The 11207-nt window shown below is 45.8% G+C and overlaps 1 protein-coding gene across 1 annotated transcript; it reads left to right on the forward strand.

The window, feature by feature from the left end:
- Nucleotides 1-379: 379 nt before the first annotated feature.
- LECT2 (leukocyte cell derived chemotaxin 2) lies at nt 380-4175 on the forward strand. Its single transcript, XM_062587415.1, has 4 exons — nt 380-517; nt 1925-2018; nt 2501-2646; nt 3536-4175. Exons 1-4 carry the CDS (start codon nt 472-474, stop codon nt 3700-3702), a joined length of 453 nt encoding a protein of 150 aa, XP_062443399.1. The 5' UTR covers nt 380-471; the 3' UTR covers nt 3703-4175.
- Nucleotides 4176-11207: the final 7032 nt, after the last annotated feature.

The following is an 11207-nucleotide window of genomic DNA, read 5'->3' on the forward strand; positions in this document are numbered from 1 at the left end:
CCTGGCTCCATTTCTCCCAAGAAGCAGCAGCAGTAGGAGTGCAAGATATTTAACCAGCCAGATATTTTTAAAGTTCATTTGAATTCTTTTCCCTTTGTCTGCCCAAAATATCTTGCTAAACTCCAGGATTGTGCAAGAGGCGGCAATGAAGAGAAATAGCTACAAATCGTCCTTAAACTCTGGCTTCAAAAGTCGGTGTTCAGTTGCAAACAAAATAGTATTTAGTTACTATCGCTGAATAGGTTGGAACCTCTACACCAGCAATTAACGGGGCTGTTGGTACACCTCAAAGCCAGGGCTGTTGTCCATTCTTGCTATCTGGCTTGAATCTGGAAGCAAAAGAACTAGTACCACATAAATTTTCTGATTGGCTGGAAAAAATTGGCTACAGCCTCTGTTGGGATGTATAAATAGAAAGCAAAGTATTTTAGACCTTTCAATGTGAAAACAGAGCTCCCAAGGCACACGAAAATGCATCGAGTCACAGCAGTCATTTTTGCGATTGCAATCTCCAGTGGTAAGTTAGTAGATTTTTTGTAAACATTGCTCTTCGTCAACTGCCTTCTCTCTCTCTCTCTCTCTCTCTTTTTTTTTCTCTGAAGCTCATCTGTAGGGATATAGGAACTGCTTTATTTTGGTCTGCTATTTTTTGCTTTCAAAAATAACTCCCCTCACCTTGCACAGAAACGTCCGTGGGAAAGCCTGTTTAGTTACGGTAAAGAATTGCAGCAACGGTTTTTGAGGAGCAATAATCTATGATGATCGAATAAGAAAAGGTAGGTTAGAGCATATCCATTATCAACAGCGCATCTTTCCTTAGAAGCCTTCTGCTTAAAGATCAGCCTGCCGATCATAAATTTTTGCCATAGATGTTTCTGTATTTAACGTTATCGCCTTTGCTTTCACAAAGAATACCTAATCCATTAAAATAAACGACGAGTACCTCGAACAAAGGGCTCTTTTGCTCGAGGAAGGCATTAGAGGTTTCCTGTATCCTTTTATCCTGTTTCCGCCTGGTGCAAACGTATCGGTTCCTCCGTTTGCGCTATTTGCGCGGGGGAAGGACCCTCAGCTCGTGCTAGACCAGCCCCCTTCCCAGTGCAGAGGGGCCGTGGGGAGCAGCAGCACTTGGGAACCCCCCCGTCGTTGTCGCAGGGGGTCAGCCGGGCTGGTAGGAGCTTGCTGAAGGTCCTGAGCCAGGCGCTGCCTTCTCCCCCCACCACCACCACGTCCTCTCCCAGGACAACGCTAGAGCTGCTCCCGTGGGCGCAGCGGGGTTTTGCCCACGGGGGACGACTGCTGGAGACGGGAGTAAGGAACACGCGGATGCACCGCTCTGGCTGCAACTCAACCGCCAGCCAGTAACGCAGAAGCACTGGGAGGTAGAAAATGTAACTAGCAACAGCTGGGTGACAGCCGTCGCTTTGGACGGGCTCCAACGTCAGGGAACAGGAGCGGGCTTGCGGGGTCTCTCTCAGCCCTCTCTTTTCGTAGCTGAGGTTCGGCGTCACGAGACGCGGGGATGGATCGGCTCTCCTGCAGGCAAGGGCCTCCCGCTGCTCCAGTCCGTAACACGTCTGCCCGTGTGGCCCCTCCAGACCGATTCTCTATCATTTGTTCTGTATTTTAGCTTTAAGGTCACTGTGTTAAGTGCCCTCAGATGTCACTGGGCAAAACATAAAACAAAACAAAACAAATCTGTTTTGTTGCGTTCCTAAAATTAACTTGCTAGCTCCCTGCAGCCTGATCCATGGTTACAGCGATGTCCAGAGGAGCCTTACTATCAGTTTCCACAGACTTTCAGTCATGCTTTCAGGTTTTCATTTATCCCATATGGAAGTTAGCAACAGCAGCTATGAAATACCAGGGGCTATTTCTAGCCCGGGGTTTTCATCTTTTGCTGTTTTTTTCCCTTTTTTTCCAGCTGCTGCAGCACAGTGGGCAAATATCTGCTCGGGTCAACCTGCAAACAAAATCAGAGGCTGCGACTCCACGGGCTGTGGTGGATACAACCTCAGGTCCTCAGCTGTGAAGACACGAGGCTATGTTGCAAGGAGAAATCCCTAAAAATGAAACAAAATGTTAAAAAAGTGGGCAAAAAGAATGGGGTGGAGGGTGGAAGACTTGGTGCTCTCAGAGACCAAAATGCTCTGGAAAAAAGCTTACCCTGGGCTCCCCCAAACACAAAGAGATTTCAACTTTGGAAACATGTTCATGGAGCTTGCCCTCTTTTTCTAGCAATATTAGCCACTGTAAAACAGTATCTTACCTTTCCCTAGGATATCTCCACTTTCCTTAGATCACGCTACTGTATTTCCAGGGTTCTGTCCAAGCTCCAAGGGTGACTCCATCTGCTGAGCCATCGCCAGGCAGACGTGGGCTCCCACCAGCAAAGCAGCTTTGCCCCGGAGCACTTGTGCTCCTCTTGGGTTCCCAGCTGGATGCTCGGGTGTAAATCCGTCGTGCACGGACACGCGGACGCTTTGTTCTTCTTTTGCAGAGAAGGGAGGAAACACAAAGGGGTGGACGTGGTGTGCAAGGATGGGTCCACGGTCTACGCGCCGTTCACGGGGAAGATCGACAGACAAACCAGGCCGTACGGCAATGGCAACGCCATCGATGACGGAGTGCAGCTTTCCGGATCAGGTACCGAAGCTAAAAGATGTGCCTGATTGCAGAGCACTCCGGTTCATTTGCAGGACAAGATGAGCTCAATAAAAAAGCAAAAGTAAAACCTAGAAATCCAGAATCCTAGAAATCTGCTTATACAGGAAAAGTGCACTCACTAGATTGAGAGGACAATAACCCGCAAATGCTTCTAGAAAGCAGAGACCCAAGAGAGGCCTTGGGGAGCCAGCTCCTGCAAGTCCTGTTAAAGCCGAGGCCGACAGGACACTCTGAGCTACTTAACATTATGAGTCGTAGCAGGATGCCCGAGTCATAGAAGAGCAAACCGAGCTCCATCCAGGTGGAATATCCCATAATCCTGATAGCAATTGGAGGCGCTTTTAAAAACAACCCTCCACAATTTTGTTTACAGCTGATACCCAAATGTAGTTGCAGCCTCTTGTGCACATAACTGGGCCAGGCTCTTTGCCGCTGATGGTGAGAAACATGGATCTGTGCATGAACCAGCTGTGGTTAATCATCCTTTCAAACCCTAGGAGAACAGGGGATGAAGGTGGTAAATGCAGATTATAGTATTTCGTCTCCATTAAAAAGATCAAGGGGGTCAGGCTGGTGCGTTTGCACATTTTGGATAATTAAAGGAGCAGCAGCATGCCTTTTAGTTGCTCATGCAGTTTTACCCACAGTGATACCCTTTCCCCACTCTTCTCCCTGTTAATTCATTCCCTTTCCTAATCTCTCCTCTTGATGCTATTGCAGCATCACATCTTCTGCAATTTTTCCTGTTGCCGTAGCACAGTCTTACTGTCTGCCATTTACTGTTTGCTACTGAATTTTATGACTTTGTGGGGTTTCTTAAGTGTTTCAGCGGTCACCCTCCCACACCCCTCCTGTCCCCTGTTAACAGGATTCTGCATTAAGATGTACTTCATCAAACCGGTCAAGCACAGTGGCCCCATAAGGAAGGGCGAGAAAATCGGTGTCATGCTGCCCATGCAAATCATCTACCGAGCCACCATCTCCCACATCCACATCCAGAACTGTGACTTAACCGACCCGACCCCCAACTTGTAAAGGGAAGATTGTGCATCAGAAACCAACCTTTTAGCCCATCATTTGTATGTTCGTTACATTGCCTGCGCATAGATAGTCACTCCAGTAAAGTGGAAGGCACTTGACCTTGAACAGGGGCTCTGCTTTCTACAAAGCAAGCGATGCCCCCTCGAACAGCGCGCCGGTCATTAGCTGCACACCAAGGGGCTTAGAGCAGCGTGGAACAAATACGTTAATGCCGTTGATGTACCCTGCACGCTGCCGCAGGAGTAGGAAAATGAATGCTGAAGCAATCGTGGAGGGAAGAGCATACGTTCAGGAGAAGAAGGTTTTCTTGATGCCCACCAGCAACACAGCCTGTAACAGTGCTGTAACACGCCAAGCCAACAGTTCTCTGCTCTCTTTGCAGCCGCATTTCTTCAGTAAGACCAAAATCTTCACTTCACTTATGTATGGAAAGTGATGTTATTAAAGGGCTGTTTCATTTCAAACTGTTTTGAGTTTATTTGGTGCTGTCACTGTGTCTGGCTTGGCCTTTGGTTTTTTTAAACATAGCTTGCAGAAGCCCTGGCCAAAACCCCTTTCCTGGGGCCTGTCTCAAAACAAAAATGCAAAACAATAACGAAGAAACTCACTCCCTTTTCCCCAGAGTCCTGCTTCAGGATTCCTCTGGCTGCATCCAGACTGCTTTTTGTCATTAACATTTCTTCTCAATTTTTGTCACCATATGGGAATCAGAACATGATCCAACACCGTTTTGAGGGGCAAAGTAAGCCCTCCCCTGCCGTGCTTGCTCCCCCAGCTGCCACATGCAGCAGGAACATGGACAGATGATCCCATCACCCCTTTCTAACACACGGTACATAGGTAGCATCAGGCACTGCGGAGGGACACGAATGCAAATAGCAAGAGATCTCCCTAATGCATCTTATCCCCGCTGCGAGATGCTGCCCTGCTGCAAGCCCAAGCCCTGAGCCGGCGCCCTCCGCCCCCGGGAGCTCGCCAGCCTCATCGGAAGCAGCTCTCGGCACGCTGCCCCTGCTCCTCTCCCAATACTTAGCCCGCACGGCGGATTTTGCACCTGTACGCTAACAGCAGCAGGTCGGCAGTTTTCTGCCGTGGTGCCGTGAACCCTTCCAGCGAGCTCTCTGGTTTCCCCAGGTGAATTTTCGGGCCGCGCCGCTGAAGGCAGCGCCTTGGCGCGGCGGCGCCGGCAGCACCGCGGTCTCCTGCCCGGCGCCCGCCCGGACTGCTCGACCCTTCGCCAGGCTTTGCTGCAGCTCGGCGCTCCGTGCGGCCGAACGGCTCCGGCGCCGGGGAGGAGGCTGAGGCACGTGTTAAAGCGGCTCCAGCAGCAGGGAGGAGGAAGCCAACGTCGCCTTCTACCTTAGGGTGCGCTTGCGGCAAACAGCAGCAGTAAATTCAGCTGTGGTTTTTTTCAGTCTATCAATAATATAACAGTGCCTGAGGAGGAAGGGAAAGCGCAGTTTCTAGCTAACTTTTGGAAGTAAAGGCGTGGTAAGAGACGCCGCTGCAGAAATACTCGAGGGGATGGGAAGAGATGCTACGGGGAGGCAACAGGGGCAGCCAGCCTTCTTAGGAAAAAGTCAGTAAACTCAGATCACCCAGAGCGGCCTCGTTTCTGTGCTAGTTTGCCCTGCTGCAGGGATACTTTCCATTGCCACGTTGGGGTTTGTACCCCGAGACAGAGAATCAAGCCTCATCCCAACCTGCGAAGTCCAAACTGCCCCAGCTATAATTCAAATCTGCACCATACTCTTCTATTTCTCCAAGAGTTAAAGGGCTTTTGGAGGATTCAACCAGCGATTTATTTTCTCAGAAAGACATAGGTAGCAGAAAGTTTCCTTTTATGCTCCTCCTTAATCCCAATGAATACCTGCATAGCTCAGGCCTTGCGATTATATCAATAAAGGCAAAAGAAATTCCACGTGGAGTTTTAAATTGGAACTGTGCACAAGAGCACGACTTCCTTCCTACATAAATATAAGCTGCAGATAAAGGCCACATATTTGAGTGTTCTACAGCACATCATATATTTAACACGACATGACCAACCAATATCTTTTGGCTGATCAGCTAGCGCAACCTGCTGATTTTTCGGTGATACTACAATCTGAGCCAGGGAGCTAAAGCTTATTTAATCTTTGTGACAAAACTCATCTCATCTCAGCCTACTCAAGCGATGATAAGCCTGATTAAATACCGTCTGCAATTTGTTTTACACTGTGCCAGCTTGATTTTCACCATGAAAACCACACGCTGCTAATTGCGCAAGCAAATTCTTCTATGCTTAATTTCTAAAGCATAATTTGATTTTTATGATTAACACTAAGTCTATTATTCATTTTCCAGACAAGCAGCTTTTAAGGTTCATAATGCACACAGATCACCTGGAAAGTAAATGCTGCAAGTTGATTTGGAGCATCACACTTAACATGCTGCACTAGCCAAGAGCAGCAAAGTCAAGCGTCCTGTAAAACATACCCAGGGATAGGAAAATTTACCTTCTCCAATTACCTACCAACACATCTAACAAACTTACAGTTCTTGTAAGCAAGCAATAAGATGTGCGAGCTCTCAGCAAAGTCATTTACCTAATTCAGGGGGAGCTGCAACCCCACAGAGATTGCAAGATGAAGGAATTTATGGCCCAGATCATCGGTTTATGGAAGCCAGTGGAATCCCACTGAGCTGTAACATGTGTAAAGGAAACGATCAAACAAACCAATCCTCACTTGTGGGAAACAAAATTAGGATGGCAGCACGGTTGCAATCAAATTGCAGGCCTTAGCTGTGAAGTTTAGCACTTGCTCAGGGTTTGACCCTGCCTTAACCCTGGAATTAATTACAGATTAATGCTTCCACCTGCGGTGTCCACTACCATTTCCCAGGTGCTTCTTGTACTTTTCTGGCCAGGGCTTCTTCCTCCAAAGAGCTTCTTACATCATTTTATCTTCCAATTTCTTTTCTTTTTTTTCTGTATGTAAGATGGACACGACAGACAGTTCTACCAAGAAGAAGCAGGCTTGACATGCCTAGCTTACCACCTGCCCGTTCTGCTTGAGAGAGATGAGGAATCTTCCTTGAGCTTCTTCTTTATACATATGAAAAGGCACAGAGCCTGGGGCTTCCTATTAGTGACTAACTCATACTATGAAGCCCTCAGACTATGGCTGCCAACCAGGCAGCTCTGCAGACTAGGCAGTGCATCTTTTCTTTTTTTTCCTTCTGCTCACTATGGAAAGCCAAAGCAGAATCGCTTCAATGCTCCCCAGCTAGGGTATGAGCAAAACATACTTTGGGTTATCAGAGCAGCCAACAGTAGGAGATCGGTGTGCGAAATAACTTTCGAAAGCCACTGGCCAATTCCCGTTGCTGATGACAAGTAGGAAAAGCACTTGGATCTTGCACTCCCCCATGGGCAGGACCTGCTGTTCTCTCACACCCCAAGGACTGTGCCAGCTCCTTCTGTCTTCAACTACATGCTTCATAATTTTTAGCACTATCACAACAATTAGAGCTAAATAAATCTTTCTTGTTTTTATTTTTTAGTCAAATGGTTCATTTACCAAAAACGCCATCTATTGAAATACTCATTTACAGAAACACAAATCCGTGAATAGCTTTGAGATAAGTAATTCTGGGAAAAGAAAGATTTACCAGCTACATTTGCAAAACTAGAGGTAATACCCAGACACAAACATTATCACCACCACATTAAATTCAGAAACAAAGGGCTACTTTGTGCTCCTGAGCTAAACTTGCCTGAAATGGGAAAAGTTTATCAGAATGAAGTTTTGCTTTCTTCAAAACATTATCATTTCATTGTTTTCCCAAGTAAAACATGAAACACATCTGCCATTAGGTAAAGGAGGTCCGTAGGGAATCATTAAAGAGCCTAGAGTACAGTGCCGATAACTGAACTCTGTTCCCCTTTCGTCAAATCTCATGGCTCTTAATGTGTTAGGAAGCATTAGTCTGGTATTTCAGGGCATCGGGGGCAGGAGCACGACAGGCACCATCCTATTCAAGAGTCCTGGTAACTGGCAATGTGCAACTCACTGGTATCACCCTCCAGCCCCCCAAAAACAACCTAGTTTACAAAGCAGAGTCACAGGATCTCGGGAAGGATGCACAACTGGCTTGCAAAAGAGGTGCTCTTCTTAGAGAAGAATCTCCCATTAGGAGACTCGTAAGGGGATTATATAGCCAGGGAAGTTATTACCGACATACAAGCAACGTAAGAGGGAAGGTACCTCTTATGCAAGAGAAAGTGGTCCCAGTGCGCTCAGTTGGTCTGTCTGTTCCTCCTGCAGATCCTTGCAGCACCGCGCATCGACTTCTCTCCATTTTCTGCCCGATCCTCCTGACCGCAGGCAAGGAAGTGGTGCAACCGTGGCTCCCGAGGGCCGCGCAACCTGGCGGAGGATTGTCCCATATCCTTCTGTTATTACGCGCTAAGTGGCCAATTAAGTTTCTTTCACAACTGCACCTACCAACTGTTATATTAACATCTTCATTGCCCAACACAGGAATGCCTCCAACGGAGTTTCATCGCTTCCTTCGGCCCAACTGCCCGAGGTGACAGCCCTGTCCCTGCCAGATCGCCCAGTGAAGACAGCGGATCTCCTGCTACATCTAAACTACAATATCATACCTTTGAAAACTATTTTTCTAAGACAGACATTACCACAAGTGTGTTAGTTTATAATATAACAAATGACATTTTGACATATTCGTTTAAGAAAGACTTGAGCAAGACACAATACTATTAAGATCTCTTACGAAGAAAATACAAAAAGCACACATACACAGCTACTAGCCATCTGGAGTAAGCTCCGTAACACAAATGCAGATGGAAAAAAAATTACAAAGAACAGGTAGCTACGAGCTGTTTTTTAAAAAATAAGAAATTGTAAAACAGCAGTCAAAGTAAAGTTTCTTCCAATTTCTCTGCTCCTACAACATAGTTGTATTCTGGTCTCTCACTTATCGGTGTGCCTGGCTTATTTTATAGACAACTTTTCTTTCTCGAAAGACTTTGCAGAGAGGATTGAGGTGCTGCAGTTCCTTCCTTGGTAACACAAGGACCTTATGAGTATAGAAAAAGCTATTAAAAATTTGCTTTTTAAGGCATGTGTGCCCCAGGGAAAGTTTATTCAGTGAGGTATTTAAAACACTACTACTGCAAACTGGCAATCTGGAGTAAAACCAGGACTAAAAAGCTGGCAGACAGAGACCATTATCACAGAAAACACATTTGGAGGCCTCACAATTGAGAAAAGCCAGAAAATAAGTTAATTAGTTTTATATAATTTTGTTTCTAGTAGGAAAAAAGTGTAATATCTAGCTGACTAAGCTCAACAGTACTTTGACCCCTACATCCTATGAAATTCGGGACAGCACAACTCTCGTTACATAGCGTGCAGACACAGCCACGCATCATGCGCACAGCAATCAAACCGGGGTGTAGGTAGACCACGTCCCGCTGTTGTCTCCGCTCTTAAATGATTAACCAGCCTCCTGTTACAGCTGTTGCTTAGGTCGCTTTTCATCTTTTGCAACCACACCATCCCCCTTGGATAAGGTGAACTCACCTCCCTCGACTGAAAGACGCCACACACGACGCCAGCCTCCCTTGCTGAACGGAGCCAGGGCTGTCTGGGGAGCGCCTCTGCTCCTGCGCCGCACCACCTTTGAAGCAGGGGTCTGAGCTCTTCCACCAACAGCGAGACAAGCGAGGACTGAAAATAGGTGACGGACAGTACAATAGCTGTAGAAATTTATTGCTGTACATAACATTTTTACACTGAAAGACAGTTGTAGCAGAAACTTCAAAGAATTCTGAAAGCTCCCAGTGCTCCTTGATAACGCAACCAATACACACAGTCTAAGATCCAGCAGATTCAGAGAATTTCACTCAAATTGTGCTGAGGTCTAGGAAGAGGCGAGGGACCTGGGTCATGGAGAAGTAGCAGCCTGGAGTTGGCTTTTAAGTCTCAAAATCATTTTGCTCTGGCAACATGCAGGTCTCCATCTGTGCAGTTTAAGTGAAATTAAAGCTAGTAAGTCTGGAAAGCTGGAAATAACAGCGCACACACTCCTCACAGCACCTCCAGCAGCCTCTCAACTTGCAGCAACTGCAACTCTTTCTGACAAGGTAGTTCTGTCACATAAGCCACCTCACCTTTAAAGTTCAGGGGTAAGCAGTGTCCCCGAGTCCTGAATGTCCACTGAGACCTCACACCAACATCTTGTGTCGTTTGGAAACCTGGACTCTATTACGCTGAGCAGATCAGGACAAGAAGCCCTATCAAAACTAGCCAGAGGGAACCTAACATTTTAAACAAATATTTGGTGGCTAGGAGTGAAAATCAGTTCTTCCTGACAGGATGGGATAAAAACTAGCAGGATAAAAATCACTGAAGCCACTGATAACACCACTAGGGAGGACAAAAAGATTGGTTTGGGGTTAAATATTGGCTGTAAAAAAGCGTGGAACCATGAGCAAAGAATTCATCTCCTGCTGCCTGTTCCATGGAGTTCTCAAGAAAACAGATTGCAGAGACATTCTTCACAAACTAGAAGTGCTGCAGAGAGACATCTGTTTCTCCTCTGAAAAAAGCCTGCAGGACTTCCAGAGGTTACCAAAACTGGGAATATAGGATAGCTTATGTGAAAGTGCCATGACTCATTTAACTTTTTCATTAACTAAGATTTGCCATAAAGAAAACCTAGCACTTTCCTGTAATTCCTACAGAAAAACCAGAAGGAATAATTAAAAAAATACTTAGTAACACAGATTCCTAAATGAAGATTCTACTACTGTTATTAACATTGCATAAGATACCTAAATCCTAAGAAGAGCTTGAAAATCAGTGGAAAAGTGAACATTAGCAAAGGTCTCCCACCTTTCAGGAGAATATTCTAATCACCAGGTTGTGATGCATCCTGAGGTTTAGCCCTATTAATTCCTCCTAGTTGAATTTTTCTGCTTTATATGAATGCTTAAAAATCCATGATGATTCAGTCTGTTGGGACCCTGGTGTAAAGAGGAGGCTGCTCTTTCAACTTTTGAGAACGCTGAAGGGAGCCAGTCATATAATACTAGAAGTTTAACGCCATGTCACAGCTATGCAAGCGCAACTTTGGTTTGCAACTGTTTATTATAGAACTTCAAGATCAGTTTTTCAAGATCAGTTTTGACATGGATTTTGTTCCCCAAAACTAGGGTTCAGTCAAAAGACTTAATAAATATAAGTCTAGACCAATAATAATTTCAGCTGAACAGGAAAAAAAATTCCTTGCAAAAGCATCCAATTCTCTTAAATTAAGTCCCTAATGAAATAGTAAACCAAACATTGTATTTTCTTGTGTTTTCTATCACTCACTTAAAAAGCTAATGAGCATATATGCCCGAGGTGGTAGTACCGGAATGAGGAATGCAGGACAAACTAGTGATACGAGTAACTCCACTACATGGAGTTTTGCCCATCATTTCCCTC

Source organism: Rhea pennata, chromosome 14 (genome assembly GCF_028389875.1).
Source record: "Rhea pennata isolate bPtePen1 chromosome 14, bPtePen1.pri, whole genome shotgun sequence".
Taxonomy (NCBI): Eukaryota; Metazoa; Chordata; class Aves; order Rheiformes; family Rheidae; genus Rhea; species Rhea pennata.

What these genes read in the sequence shown, in the direction of transcription:
- LECT2 (XM_062587415.1), top strand. Translation starts at nt 472, where the DNA reads ATGCATCGAGTCACAGCAGTCATTTTTGCGATTGCAATCTCCAGTG. An exon ending in TGCGATTGCAATCTCCAGTG is followed by an intron (nt 518 to 1,924) that starts GTAAGTTAGTAG and finishes CTTTTTTTCCAG; the next exon opens with CTGCTGCAGCACAGTGGGCA. An exon ending in AGTGCAGCTTTCCGGATCAG is followed by an intron (nt 2,647 to 3,535) that starts GTACCGAAGCTA and finishes CCCTGTTAACAG; the next exon opens with GATTCTGCATTAAGATGTAC.